Raw genomic sequence first — 15,843 nt, 5'->3', positions numbered from 1 at the left:
ACAGATCGACTTAGGCTTGGCGAACGGGTGGAGATGTGGAGAACTAGCGGTATCAGCGAGGTAAAGAGCGCTCACACTCGGCGACAACTTGACAGCACTACCCCTTCTAGTACACTGTAACAGCACCCTGGAAAACACAGAAGAGAAATGCATGCCTGCTACCGCATCAAAAAGTAGGACACTATTTACTGATAATATCTCTATAGGCACTATAATATCTCATTTGCCTTGCTGAAATAAATACTGCTTTATTTATTATGGAACTTACTTTATTTATTATGGAACTTTCTTAGACAGCAACACCTTTTCGGCAAGCCCTTTCCAAAAGTAAACATGGCGTCCGTGACGTAGAGACATGTGGAGGGTCACTGAGCAGCCGCGAACGTCCAAAAAATATACTTGTGGGGTGACAGTGAGATTTTACACTGAACAATCAAATTGTCTCTCCCCAAATGTTTTTTTAAACGCTTCAACCATGCAAGCAAGCGAAACCAAAATCGGCCGCAAGCTGCCATGCTACTTGCGGAGCAACACGAATTTGCCGAAACCGCCTCCGTAGCCTTCGCTATACTGTTAAGGGGCTTCACAGCACAACACGCATTGCTGTGAAGCAGCCCTACAGAAAAAACCCTGCGTAATATCCGCACCTCCACTTTGGCACTGAAATTTTTGGGTTTTTGGTGCGGGTTATACGCGCGAAAATACGGTAACTGTTGTCTGCTGGGTCCTCATTTCTCAGCCAAACATCAATCTTCCTGATGTTTGCCTTGTGGTGCTTTGAACAGTGTAGGGCTGCCTGAAGAGAAAGCACGCAATCCAGCGTTGCATCATTCCGGTCTGATCTTTTCTAAGAACACGTTTAAGCACTGCCATGTAGCGTTCGGCTTGTCCGGTCTTCGCCGGATGGTATCGGGCTGATGTAACAGGTTAAATACCGTTCTGAGTGAATCTCCATGGACACAAACGGAGCACCACTGTCTGAGACTACCTTACGTGGTAGGTCGAACATTGCAAACAACGACTGGAGAGTGTCGATGACTGCTGCCGATGTTGTTGTAGTCATTTGCTTTACCTCAAGTCACATTGTGTGGGTGTCAACCACCACGAAAGAACACCCTTCGATAGGTACAGCAAAATCAGCATGCAGGGTGTGCCAAAGCATGTCTGGTCTTTCCCAACAAGGAATAGAGGCTCTTGGTGGGTTGCATAGACAAGTCAGGCAATCTTGTGCATGGCTTTCTTATACTACCTCAATGCTGGTCCGTTGTACTGAAGTCTTCGGCCGGAGCTGTTAACGCTTGGTGATGCATGCCTTTTCAATGTGGCCCCGTTTTTGGCAAAAGTTGCAGGTAGCTGTCTTGAATACGCACACCTGGGGATTGTGCATGTCGTCGCACTGCCAACAGCGTTGTGTTTTTCTTCTTGAATTAACCGTGGTTGTGGGATGGTCTGACTGCTCACTGACGTGATGTGCCGGTCCGACGTTCCTTCGAAAATCTCTCTGATGGTGACTGTCGCTCTCTGCTTGCCGAGTGATGTGGTATGCCTTGGAAAAGGTGAGAGGGGGAGCAGTTGTCATTCGGATGCCTGCAGGTACGGGGAACCACTTCGGTTGGGGCTCGCTTAGGAACAAAGGTGCGTGTGGAAGTCTGGACACAAGAAGATTTTCATACTGCCAGTGAAGGAAGAGTGGGTTTGCAATACATGAAAGCCTTTGAACCCTTGTTACTCTAACTGACAACAAAGTATGAGATGTACCAACAGTTTTGCTGAACAGAAGAACTTTGCTCACAGCACAACTCTAAGAAATGTACTTCTCCTAAAGCCACAAGTCACACTTGCACTCCTAGTACATTGTTACGAACTTGCACATTTACTCACGGGAGTTGCTTCTAGTGCCTTTCGTTTTTCTATCCAACGAGCAGTACGGTGAAAATAGCAATTACACCTGTGTGAAAACTAGAAGTTGAAATAACAAGACATGAATGAAACAAAACACTTAAATGTCGAGGCAGTTAGACAATACCAGAAAAGACCGAAAGTTAAGATTTATTTGATATCTTAGACATTCTCTAAACTGGCCATATACATCAATTTCTAATTTAATCTGGACGGGACCAAAAAGTTGGCTGAATGTAATGAGATGCAGAATAAATAAAATGATGCGACACACAATTGATAAATATCGCAGCACTAGCACGTATTCGAACAGGCCTCCAAATCGAGTGTGCACTTACTTTCTACATGTTCAAAGCAAAAACTTCACTGCATTACAGCTACTAAACAAAGTAAAAATCAAACGTGCACTCATAGCTGGCCTCTCCATTGTCGTAAAGAAAGAATGAAGATTATAAAGTGCACATTTTCAAAAATGCAAAAGCTCTACGAAAAGCTTTCTGCATTAAAGATTGCACGTATTACTGACACTGAAGACTTGTGAATTTGATGCTACAGTTTATCTAAAGAAACACTGGACCTGGCACTACTGACAATACTGTCAAAATAGAGTAATATGCAGTGATAATATTGCTTAAAAAATAATTAAAGCAAGCATGGTTGCTAAGCATCTCTCTCCTGGCTACATGGGTGCGAGAGTCTAGTCTGTTACAGAAATACAATCGAAATGGCATGATCAGTACATCACCAAGGCGCCTGCTTGCCAGTATTTTTTTTTTGCTACAGTTGAAAGGTTTCAATGTTCAAATTGCCCTATTAATGCCCATGCAAGAACTATTCATTAGATTTCACTAAAAGTTTGTATATTTATCAAAGTACAGCAGACAACAACAGCTACAAGTTTTTATAAAGTTACATGTATTTTATTTCTTCAGAAGTTATGATACTGTACTTTAGAAAGTACCCAGGGCTCTCGCCATAACCATGAGCCAGCTGGTTCCGTAAAAGATTATCCGTCTAGGGAAGAAGACGCACGTACGAAGTGATTTTATTGACGTTTCGGCCGTGGGTCCGGCCTTCATCAGAATATGTATGCCTTTTCTGATGAAGGCCGGACCCACGGCCAAAACGTCAATAAAATCACTTCGTACGTGCGTCTTCTTCCCTAGACGTGTGTGTATATATATATATATATATATATATATATATATATAAAATTCAATTTTTTTAAATTCCGCGAAACATACATACATACATACATATATATATATATATATATATATATATATATATATATACCGTATTTACTCGCATAATAGGCGCACCCCTAGTTTGGTCGCGGAAAATTCTATTTTTTTTAATTCCGCGAAACTAGGGGTGCGCCTATTATGCGAGTGCGCCGCATAATCGGCGCACTCGCATAATAGGCGCACCCCTAGTTTGGTCGCGGAAAATTCAGTTTTTTTTAATTCCGCGCATAATAGGCGCACCCCGAAATTGGCCGTGATCAGAAACGATTCTACCCCCCAGCGGTACAGTTGGAACGCGGTCCCCGTACCCTGAAGAAAAAAGAAGGCAAATCGACGAGCAAATAAAAAAAATTCGAAGTGCAACGACCTAACCAACGTGTTTGTCAAAATAAAACTTGAAAAAAAAAAAAAGCGTCCATGAGCGAAAAAAAAAAAAGGCTGTTCCATCAATTACTGATACCCCCAAATCGCCGCGCTTTTTGGAGGTCACGTGTACAACGCCGGGGGCTCGGTCGCCATCACCACCATCAGAGAAAAAGAAACGCCATTTTGCAAGCGGTGTGCGTATGTTGTGGTCGTGTATTGAACTTTAGTTCCACCATGGGGAAGTACGCGAGCTACACGGCTGGGTTTAAACTGAAGGCAGTGCAGTACGCGCTGGAGCACGGCAACCGGGCTGCAAGCAGGCATTTCGGCGTTGGAGAAACCAGTATTCGGTACTGGAGGGACCAAGAAGAAAAACTGAACGACGAAGAAGACACGACCGGCTTTCCGCGGTGCCAAGACCGGCAGGTATCCGAACGTCGAAGAGCAACTGGTCCGGCATATACGGGAGCTACGACAAGACGGCTGTGCTGTGTCATTGGATATTGTGCAGACTGAGGCGCGCAGAATAGCCCGAGCGCAGGGCATCGAAGCAAAAGAGTTCAAAGCCAGCTCCGGGTGGACAACTCGTTTCATGCGGCGCCATGGCCTCGCACTGCGAAGGCGGACCACCTTGTGCCAGCGCTTGCCCGCAGCATATGAGGACAAAGTGGTGGACTTGCACAGTTTTGTTATAAAGCTCCGACAGCAGAAAGACTTCATTTTGTCCCAGATCGGCAACGCTGATCAGACCCCCCTTTGCTTTGATATGCCGTGGAACACGACAGTGGAGGAGAAAGGTGCACGGAGCGTCATCGTCAGAACGTCTGGCGCTGATAAACAACGATGCACCGTAATGCTGGCGGTGACAGCGGATGGGCAGAAGCTACCGCCTTACGTTATTTTTAAACGTAAGACTCTCCCAAAGGCAAAATTCTCTCAAGGCATCTACGTCAGAGTCCAGGAAAAGGGCTGGATGAGCGCGGAACTCATGGTGGATCGGGTGAAAACAGTCTGGGGTCGGCGGCCGGGTGGTCTGTTGTTGCCGTCCATGCTTGTCCTGGACAGTTTTCGTGGGCACCTAGTAGACCGCGTACGAGATGAGCTAAAGGAGCTGCGCACAGATCTGGCAGTGATTCCGGGCGGCCTCACATCGATACTGCAGCCTTTGGACGTGTCCTTGAATAGACCTTTCAAGGACAATGTTCGAAGGCTGTACACCACCTGGATGGCTGGAGGACAACATCAGCTGACTACAGGTGGTAAGATTAAGAGGCCGCCTGTAGAAATGCTGTGCGCTTGGATCGTGGAAGCGTGGCAGGCGATCTCCGACGAAGTCGTCAGGAAAAGCTTCAAGAAGACGGGTATCTCGAACGCACTGGATGCGAGTGAGGATGACATGTTGTGGGGTGCGGATAATTCGGACACCGAAAACGAATCCCCGCTCGGCGAGGATGAATGTGTGATCTCCGACTTGGACTCCGAATAGGGAAAAGGAGGAACAGCTACGACTTTTGTGTAAATAAATTTTACGTGTGTGTGTGTGCAGTTGACGGCTCTCGCTTGTTCATTAAAAGGTACGTAGGTATGTTTGTTTTATGCTGAATTAATTGGTAAACGATTAAGTCGCCTTTCACTTGACAAGTGTGCAGATTTAAAGCGCGAGAACGAGTTGAAAAAATTTTCGAAAATTTTACCCCGCGTAATTGGCGCACCCCTAACTTCGAGCCGGATTTTCTGAAAAAAAGTGCGCCTATTATGCGAGTAAATACGGTATATATATATATATATAAGTACGCTAGCTCCATGCTAAACTAATATAGCAATATTTCGTTAACTCGAAGTTGTAGACATAAAAACCAGGTAAAATTTTGAGATAAACTGATTTTTGAGATAAGCAAAATTGCACTGATAGCCGAGAAAAATAAGCGCTTTTCAGAAAAATCAGTGCCAGTTTCTAATCTGTCTTTTCGTGCAGGTTTAAAAGAAAAAAATTGGCCCCATATCTCCATGTTACACTGCAAATGTCGTCAAAAAACGATAGTCTTGCGTTTGGAGAGAGTGAACAAAACGTTTATTTGATGTTCTGCTCAAGAAAATCGGTGAATGGTATTCTGGAGGCGCTGCGTTAGAGTGCCTTGAGCGTGCAGTGGAGGCGAACGAGCGCATCAAGTCACGTCACACGTGAGACCTGAGCGCTATCTCGCAGTTATCTTGGAAAATGAAGCGGGCGGCGGGCGCATCCGTCTCGAAGGCTATAAGGTGTAGAACACAAGCCGATGGGTAGGTGCCACCCCAATGTTGTCCTAGCAAAGCGTTGGAAACACTTGCCTTTTTGTGCAAGCATTGCATTGTCAGCACAGCGTGATAAATGCTGTGGTCCTTATAATTACTTATGTATGCCTTTTCTAGTAAAAAACACACATACAGAATATTGACAAGTTGTTATAATGACTCAGATGTGCGCAATAATTGCTCTTTAATTGACAATCGCGCAAGTATGAACGCTGAATCTTCAGCAATATTGGTGGGCGCTGCGGATGGGTCAGCTGTTTGGAGTATGGTTAGATGCCATTTGGGGTATCACTAAGGGCGGACAGACAACTGTACAGACAGACAGACCAAACTTCTTTCTTTGAAGGTCCCCAAGAAAGACTATCATCTTTAAAAAAACATACAAGATACGTTAACCGGCTGGATTTTGCCGCACTGCCATTTTATTTTGCAGAAAAAAACTGCCTGATGTTCGTCTACTTTGCGGTTGTACTCGGGTCTAGGAAGACATCCTCCAGCTGCTTGACGCATCGCATCAGTCGGCCTTTCCCACCGCTGCACTCGACCTTATTTCGAAGCAAGCGCAGCAAATTTCTCAAAACGGAAGATGTCGGCACCTCTCGAGGTGGTTCGTCATCCTCGTCGTCTCCCCTGTCCCCTACATTAGTGGTTGCTTGAAGGATTTAGAGGTCCGTCCTTTCCCTGGTCACCGCCAGATCCTGCTCACACAGTGCATACTCTAGAAAAGTCTCCACCATTTTCCACGGCACCGTTTTACCTGTAAGCTTGATGACCTCTTGACAAAGTTCCTTACAGTCTATAAAGTCATTTGTCTCTGCCATTTCTGCTTCTGGCAAACTGGCGGCACATGAAAACTCGCCGTGCACAAATCAGGTGGCGATAGCCACTGCGCAACCTTGCTGCCAAGCGCTGCTGAGAAGGTGTACCGCTCCCAGCAAGTCAATTTTGTAGCCTTTGCCATTTTCATCAGACAAAATTATGTGGAGAAGGTTCTTTCAATAGATTTTTCGGGCCCCTTCGATGACACCTTGGTCCATGGGCTACAGCACAGACATCATATTTGCAGGCAGAAACTCTACTTTCACTGCTTCCAAATACTCCAGTTTGCTGTGGCCTGGGAAGTTGCCAACAATGAACAGGACTTTTTTGTTTTTCTTGGCAATCTTCTTATCTATAGCGCGAGTAGCAGTCATCCAGGCTGCTCTATTCGTGCGATAGATAACACCCTTCGGCAGTCACGCATTTCTAAAGCACCTAGGCTAAAGAGCATTGCCAATTATGAGTAACGGCAGCTTCTCTTCCCCTGTGCCATTCGCCTCGAAAAGGGCAGTGACCCTGTCCTTACGTTGTTTCAATCCCCAGCACGCTACACCCACCGATGTGAAGGTGCGGCTCAACAACATTTTATAAAAATGTTCTGCCTCGTCAAGGTCGAAAATGTCACCGTCGGCGTAACTCTCTCACAACTCAGTCAGCCCGCTGCTGCGCCATAGTCTGCAGTGGCTGCGTCGACAGTGGCACGCTTGCCGTGCACCGACTTGGACACCGCACTGTTCCTTTTTTTTTACTGCACTTTTATTGCTTCAAATCTGACAGTTCTCTAAGAAAATAGTCTGTCATCTTCTTTTGTCGAACCTCGCTGTGGCTAGCAAGTTTTCCGAGCACTACACACGTCAAAGTGCTTCTTCAGCATTGTCTTCAACCAAACATAAAAATCACAGCGCAAGAGCAAGCCCTTCATCTACATCGGTAGTCCTCGGTGGCGATTCATTGCTGTGTTGTCGTCATCGTCAGCTAGCTGAAAAATTACAGTTGCCTTGAGGCTCCCCCCCCCCCCACTTACTGAAAAATAACTTTTAATATACCAAAATTATGGGCTCTGAACTTTGAATCATCGAGCATTATTTCCTATAGGCATGCATGCAAAATTGATGGGACCACTTTATGACTTATAGTAACCAACTCCGTATTATTTTAATGGGGAGCTGGAGAGGTTTGCCTGGTTTCACCTGATAGGCTACTCAATATAATTAAGCAAGAATTTTAATTAAATGACTTCGAATTATCATGAGTAAACTGATTTGAATTGCGTATTTTCTATCAATAAAAAACAAAGTGTACTTTGTAAAGTGCGCTCTGTGCTAATAGGTTAATACAAGAGCGTGGCACGTTACTCTACTGCTACAACCGCTAAACCACGGTGAGTAGGTATGTTTAAGTACTTTGTGGTTGACGCACACCAGGAAAAAAAATAAAAATGAGTGTATAGGCTCAAAACAAATTCTAAGATGAGACTGAATTATAGGCATCAGAGAAACAACCGCAACAGATGCATTTTCTGGCTTACGTCCTCGAATGTCCCCTGAAGATGCATTTTCCTCTTCGCTGACCACATCTGCGCAGTGAAATTGTAGCTATAAGCAGTGTCAACAGGACAGAGAGCCTTTACTTACAGCTTTTGATTAACCTGTGCACAATACGAAGTGTACGTAAACATTATAGGAGGGCTACTAGTGCTCAATAGAACTTTTGCAGCAAACTCGGTCAACCCTTTTCATATGGGCATGCTGTCCTTTACGGGCGTAACACAGAGGACATGTAACTTTAGGGACATCATGATGCTTTGGAGTGCTAGCATCCCTATGTGCAACAAAAGTACGTCGAAAAGCTGAAGAGCATGGGAGTGTTTTTTGTCTTGTATTTATGGCGTCTCTGCCGTGTGCAGTGCTGCCATTTTTGTGAAAGACAACATTAGTGGCATTCTGTTGGCAATAACTTTTTTAAACTGTTTAGAATGTCAATTCCTTTGAGCTTTTAAAAAAAATTACATAAGCCATGTGCTTAAAAAAAAAACCATTAGAAGTAAAGAGAGAGAAAGATAAGAAAAATATGTATGCATCTCAAATTAAGACTGTTCTAGGGGAAAACACAGTGAGAGACAAATCCACATTGTACTTTGAAAATGGGTGAATGAATAACTGGGAAAGACATCGCAAGAAAAGAACAAGGACGCAGGAACATAGCACGGAAGATGATCGCTGAACAACGCACTGTGTACTGCGTTCCAATGTCCCCTTTTTTGTTCCGCTGTCTTCCCCAGCTAAGCATGTCCCAACTCGCCAAAATAAAAATATTGCTTGAATGAATAAACTGCAGACTTCCAAGCTGTGTTCTTTGCCTGCTGGATCACCCACCAATGTGCTCGAAGGTCCTCAATTGGAAGCCTCGTGCCTAGTTTTACCAATTACAAAAGGAACATTGATTACGTATATGCCCCCCCCGGTTTATTTATTTATTTATTTATTTATTAGAATACCCTCAGGGCCCGTAGGGCATTACAGAGGGGGTGGGTACAACATAAACACACAAGAAAAAAAAAAGACAAAATAAAGAAACAAGTGTCAGATGCGCAAATCAGGAAGGCAACATAAGTCAACTAAAAATGTATAAGAATTCAAGCACATACAAGACAAAGATAGATAATGAAAACTGCGTATAGTTACAAGCATTGCTGAGAAATTGCAGTCTTGAATAACAAAGGGTCTGTTATTGTTACAACGGAAGAGGGAAGGTGGTTCCAATCGGCGGCTGTTTTCGGTAAGAAGGCTGCTGAAAAGAATTTGGTGCGGCAAAACGGAATGGCAACCTTATGCTGATGATCAATGCGCGATGAGTGGTATGACGGTTGTGAAATGAGGTCTCGCTTCATTGATGGATTGTGAAAAAATATGAAAAAAATGCAGTCGCGCCAGTTTCCTCCGGACAGTTACATTGGGTAGGTCAAGGTTAGATTTCATTTCTGATATGCTAGCAGTACGGAATTCATGACAATACGCAATTTACGACTAATCAGTTTCACTCCAACAATATTCCATAGAAATAATTTATGTATTAAATACATTGGTTGTATGACCCAGTTTTACGCCAACCCCGCATGGTATGACGAATTTCTGATTTCCGACCAAATATTTGGGAGTGCAAAATATGAAGCTGCAGGTTCACGATTAGAAAAATAAGAGACATGATGTCTTCTTATTGGGGAAAATTTATTCTCCTTGCAGTACAAGTAAATGTGCATCCAGGGTCACTACCTAGACAAGCTCTATCCACACTGAGTAGCTACAGCTAGCTCATCTCCGAGATTTTGATATTTGCACAAACCTTTGGTCGTCGACATACACCTGATCTCCTGGCTTGATGAAACTCAAAGGCCCGAGGACGCAAAAGAGTGTTACGCAGCTATTTTCAATGCTCAAAATAACTTTCACTCGACCATCAACGCTCATAACAATAGCGAGCCATCACTAGTTGCACTCCACAAGGCAACAAATTACAACGCACAACACAGCTCAGTCCCACATGAAGGCATTTTTTGCATACTCGTCTGTCGCCATGACATGGTGGTGATGACACTGTGCCTGAATTAATTGACGGGAGGCTGTTGGCGACACAGTTTCAGTTTTGTTCTCACGTGCAGGCAATTTTTGGACTCGATTTATTGGGAGAAACATACACACTGAATTTGATATTTTAAAGTTGATGATAGAAATTCACTCCCACCACCTTTAACAAGCAATGCTGCCATTAGTTGCAATTGGCAAAAATATACCTTGCTTAGAGAATTGCAAGGTTGTGCCGTGGGCTTAATCAGGAGGCCTTTAATCTTTTTTTTTTTTGGGCGAGGCTGAGTGTCACTGCCTATATTCTTAATTTTTCGGTTATATAACAGTTTTGCGCGGTTTCCTGAGAGTAGTATAAAAGAGGCACTCTGTCCCATGCCCTCCCTTGTGTTTGCGTTTATTTTCGTTCCTTAATATCAATTATGAGCTGTCATGAATGCAACGTCCCCGATGCCTATGTCATAAGTATGGCAACTGCACGATTTAGTAGAGAAACCTTCTTTTTACAGCAACGCTCACGCCAAAGACTAAAAAAAAAAAAAAAAAAAAAGGTGAAGGCCAAGCTGTTCCCACCTGGCGTCTTCTGATCTCCGCCTTCTTCTCTTCGAGGATCTCTGCAGGAATGCCACCTGTCTCCTGTGCACTGAGCAGCAGGGTCCACATCTCACCCATGAAGTCGCGAGCATTCTTGCCATTCAGGAAGCCTGTCAGGTTGATCTGCATCATCCGTGGGTCTGGATGCTGGACAGGGAGAGAGAGAGGCAAGGCCCAGATATCATCGAAATTCCAACATGGTGCTGCTTTGGCGAGAAGGCTGACAGACTACAAAGGGTAGCCTGCAAAAGAGACAAAATAAAATGGCTGACATGACTGTGCAACCGTGACTAAATTTTTATTTCTAGGCAAGTTATGAAGATCTGTATGCAGGTGGTCTGTCTTAATAATGAGCAGAGCAAAATGAAAGGATTTGTAGCACGAGTAGCAAGTCATAAACTGCAGCTGAAGGCTGAAAGTACAAGAGAGCTTCAGTAACATTTGTCATTAAACCTCTTACAGGCAGTCAATGGACCTTCTTCTACCATGCCACATCAAAGTATTCTATAAGACTTACTCTGATTTGACACAGTCGGAGTAACAGTCTGATAGAATCATGAACAGTCTATGTAAATTTTTTAGAAATGTGACCTCAATCGGCTTTTTGAACTTTAGTGCATCTCAAAATAGAAAGCATAGCTCTCCAATATGCCAATTTCGATGCATTACAATCTAAGATTTTGCAGGACTGTTGGAATTACACATATTAACATGGAATAATCCCAGCTTCCCACTAATATTATCAAAAAGGATGCATAACTAAAGGAGTTTCTCAAAATTCCCCATGCCTAGGAATGAGTGATCAATGATACTTGCATTATTTAGACCGGAAACATTAATGGTATACAAGCATTCTGAAAATAATTGAAGAACAGTTCTTAAAAGCCAGCACTCTTGAAACACTTGAGCAGAAAATGCGCGCAAGCGTAGCGAACAATCCAATTATCGGCAATGAATTGAAGCACGAATGGGTGACAATGCCCGAAAATTGCCAAGAAGTAACATTTTAAAAGGACACTAAAGGTAAACAATGATGAGTTAAGCTGACACATCGGCATCGTGGAACAGTAAATGTGTTTCTCTCACTAGGATGAACTCTTGTGTGTTCTTGGAAATTACAAGAAATGAACGAGGTTGAGAAAAGAAACTAAGAAACTTTAGCATATATTATCACGGCACTTTCTAGTAAAGAACATGAAAACGAGAGGAAGTGCAACTTATATTCAATTTCTTTCAGTAGACATTGCCAAGCAGCTTGATAGCAGGCATCCCTTAACTCAGAAGCTGCACATGTTAAACTAAGAAGGCTAAAGCTCAGTGTAAGGGCCTCCGCTGGCCCTAAACTCCATTTTAACATCACAAAAAGCATTTAATGGTCACTATTTGACTTGCATTAGCATGGTAGACTAATTGCTTTATGAGCTGCAACTTAGCACACAACTTCATGTACCTTTTCCTTTGTTGAAATTTGACACAAGAGCTGCATAGCATACGACAAGAGACTGCGACCACAAGACTGAGAGATAGTCGTATATATATTTACAAGGAGACACCTGGTGCCAGTGCATATTAGTAACTGTACAGAAATGATTCACCATAGTTATGATGATAGCTAGATTTGTGTAAACTTTAGCCCTCACACCTTCACATGAAAAATTTCCTGGTTCCTCTATTAAATCAAATTCACTTCTGCTCCTTAGATTGTATGCAACCAAGAAATGGGCCCCATAATTCATTACGCTGCCTGAATTAGTAATGTCTTGGAAGCCAAGTTGTTTTTTCAGAATATTTCATTCTAGGCCAGCAATCTATCTCGCCATTAGTCTTCAACTGTGTTGAGAACATAGAAGAGTTAAGAGTACCTTGCAGCGTCAAAAATATTTGACCCATTTTGGCTGTTTGGTAAAACACTGTTTACAGGCAGACACTGCAGTTTAGTTATCTGCTGAAAATGACATAACCCAATAAGTTGACTATAAAAGCTCAGTTAGCCACTAAAAAGATAGTTATGCAAGCATGTTCACTGGTGAATTTCAGATAAAATTTACTGCCATGTTTTCCTGAAACAGCAGCGATCAAATAGAAGATCTCACTGGAGACAAGCCTCTAAGAATAAGCTCATGCAGGAAATGTTGGCTAGACAGACTTCCCTTTTTCCAACAATGGTTAATCACTTCAAGTGTTCCCCTTCGTATGTACCATTCTAGATTTCCCTGCAGCTGCTTACTACAAAATTTATACCACTGTCATACCGACACACTGAGAACTTTGTCAGATGAAATGACAAATACGACACCTGAACACTGCACTGACGTACATATTTCTTCAATCATAGATGATCGGATATAAATAAGACCACGACAAGACCACCTAAGCCTAGAACAACCATTCCAGATATGTTCAGAACTGCATCGATTAAGCTTAGCCTAGAGTTCATGAATATACTTTAAAGGACAGAAACGAACACATAAAACACAAGAGCACCTGTGTGTATCACACATTCTTTTTTTGTCCTTAAATGATTGTGCACTTCAAAATTTATTGGTTATAAATTATTAACATGTCCAAATTGCCACGATTTCAAACTTAACTTAATATTTACCTTGAGTGCCCTTTTCAAAGTAATTCAATGAACAAGAGTAACACACAAAAAGCCACGATCTAGTTCAAGCATAGAAAAGCACACGGGTCACACTAAAGGCAGCAACGTTTTAACATGTTGCAAGGCTCTTCTTGCACTTCAGTGCTAAGGAGATTTAATCTTCACCAGTCAGGGTCATGTAGCATCCGATAAAGGGAGCTAAATGACATCAGAAATTTCATTTCATGCTCGCTAGCAAGCTTCTTCTACCACAACCCTTCGGCTGGCTTGAAAAACTTGCTGGCTCCCGATACCTTCAGAAGTGAGCCGTAATGAGACAACCAGTGGAAGAGGAGCCTAAGCAGCTGTGCAAACTTGTGCTGTGCGGCCTGTGCACTTTTCGCAGCATGCCTTCCTGCATATTGTGCAAGGCTGACCGTGTCTAAAGTACGTTGAAAAGAATGCAATTTGGTGATCGCAGCTTGTCCTTTCAGATTTTATAAGCCACAACAGCAGCTGGCTCAGGGCAACCGGCACATGAGCGAAAAGAAAAACACGACCTCAGTCTGCGCAGAGCACAGTCAGACCACACTGGAAAGGAGAACCATTACCACCTGAGATGTGCACCACCTGTGCGAAGACCGGAAACAAGAGGCACGCCGTGGCCAAAAGCAGACATGGCCTAAAAAGACTGAACAAAGGCTACGTAAGGGCAACGCTTTTTCTTGCCTCCCCCACCAGACGAGTACATACATGAGCATTTCGGATCCAAAGGAACTTTAGTTTGGATGCAAGAGGTCCTTAGCTGTGATTGTGCTGGACTGAAAGATTCAACAGATCCCGTTAGTTTGCTTCAGCTACATGCAACAGCTGATGGGGCTGCCCCTTCACAAGAAAAAAAAAAATACATCTGTCAGCACTGCCTACTATCGCCCTTGCTAGTAGCTACCATAACTGAGTATTACAGTAAGTCTATTGATATTAAACTGACAAGTGCAAACGGCAAAATGGGAACTGCAAAGTTAAACTTCGACTGCAGTCGCATCTTACGAAAGAACTGCGCCTCGCATAAATATCATATCTACTTAGAGGCGATACTATGGCATTAAACACAACTACGAATAACGGTCGTACGTCCGGTATTTGCAGTTCACCTCAATTAAAGGACCAGCAAGTACTCATGCCTGTAACAAGCATGCCACAAACCTTGTCTGCCTCTAGTTGGTTAAAAACAAACTCGACCACGACTTCATCCTCCATCCCAAGTAACTCGGTTATCTTCTTCGTGATCCATGGCTTGACGGTGTCCAGGTTCACTTTGGTCATGTCAACCTACAGGAAAGTGAACACGTGTCAGCCGGTTAGCGGCAAAAGACAACACTTATAAAAAGGTGCTGCAATGTGAGCTCACCCTTTTGTTGAGAACATCGTGAAATCTCAGTTGCTTCAAGAGCTTTTTCTGTTTGTCGGTGAAGCGATTATCTTGCTCTGCACTCGTCCCCTGTAAACAATGCAGTGGCACGTTGAAAACACCGATTTTAAATGCACGCTACGACGTTTGGCGAACAATGTAGGCAAGCCCAACTATGGCACAACATGCGCGTCAGGTAACATCTCCGTCACCCAAATATTCATAATCGTTTTGCCGAAATGCCGTTGATAATGGTGCCCGGCTGCCAACATTAGGCGGGCTAATTCCTGCTTCTGGCGACGTGATCGCGCTTTTTCGAACACTACAATGCACGCGAATCGCTGCTCTTCATAACAGCCTCAATCGTATTGAATGCGCAGTGTGCCACTACGAGGAGCCGACTGTAAATCGCCAAACGGATTTGCATGCACTTTGACGACGCAGCGTAAGTGCTTCAGTGGTTAGGCCTACCGGCTCTGCAGCACAGACTAAGTTAACCATGCAACAACAGGCACCACAGCGCCTTAATAAAATCAGTCTTGATGATACTACCTTGGGAAACATTTCTTAACTATGTGATCACAAAAAAATGTTTGTGAAAGAGGAAAAACTTACGCGAAAAAACCCGGCATCGGTCATTGTTTTCAGTCACGACTACAGCACATTGTTGGCTAGCGACTTAGCACGGCTTGTCTTCGTCATGAAAAACCGAAACCGAAACATTTTCAGAAAGGCAACAAGACGTGCCGAGATTCTAAATACTCAGCACTCGTATCCCTAGCCTGTTCAATGTTTTAAGCAGCTATTGACAGAATGCTAAGCGTATACCAGTCCTTCTAGGCCAGCATATTTATCATATACTAAATTTACTAAATTTCGTTTCCGCACACAATATTTACGCTGAGACGGAAATACTTTGCCGCCCCCATCCAGGCCGCACCTAGAGTGACATTGAAATGACTAATAGATAAAAAAAAAAACTTACCATTTAGTATTATTTATTTAAGCAGGTCGTGCTCAAAGACACCTTACGGCACACCATTTATGGATAAA

General features: G+C 43.4%; 1 protein-coding gene across 2 annotated transcripts in view; it reads right to left on the bottom strand.

Annotated features, from left to right (window-relative positions):
- Window positions 1–15,542, bottom strand: part of Srrm1 (Serine-arginine repetitive matrix 1) — a 67,418-nt gene extending 51,876 nt beyond the window's left edge. Inside the window, exons 1-4 of one of the 2 annotated variants that reach the window (XM_037426167.2) lie at window positions 15,406–15,542; window positions 14,791–14,880; window positions 14,586–14,711; window positions 10,778–10,945 (exon numbers count right to left, since the gene is read on the bottom strand). In XM_037426167.2, coding sequence (XP_037282064.2) covers window positions 10,778–10,945; window positions 14,586–14,711; window positions 14,791–14,880; window positions 15,406–15,429 — 408 coding nt within the window. In that variant the 5' untranslated portion in view covers window positions 15,430–15,542. Of the gene's footprint in view, window positions 1–10,777; window positions 10,946–14,132; window positions 14,200–14,585; window positions 14,712–14,790; window positions 14,881–15,405 lie in introns of those variants that run through there. The other variant, XM_037426169.2, reaches the window with a different exon arrangement.
- Window positions 15,543–15,843: the final 301 nt, after the last annotated feature.

The sequence above is a fragment of the Rhipicephalus microplus genome, chromosome 5 (genome assembly GCF_043290135.1).
Source record: "Rhipicephalus microplus isolate Deutch F79 chromosome 5, USDA_Rmic, whole genome shotgun sequence".
Lineage (NCBI taxonomy): Eukaryota > Metazoa > Arthropoda > Arachnida > Ixodida > Ixodidae > Rhipicephalus > Rhipicephalus microplus.
The sequence above is the reverse complement of the archived record's forward strand: the minus strand, read 5'-3'. Positions and strand labels throughout refer to the sequence as shown.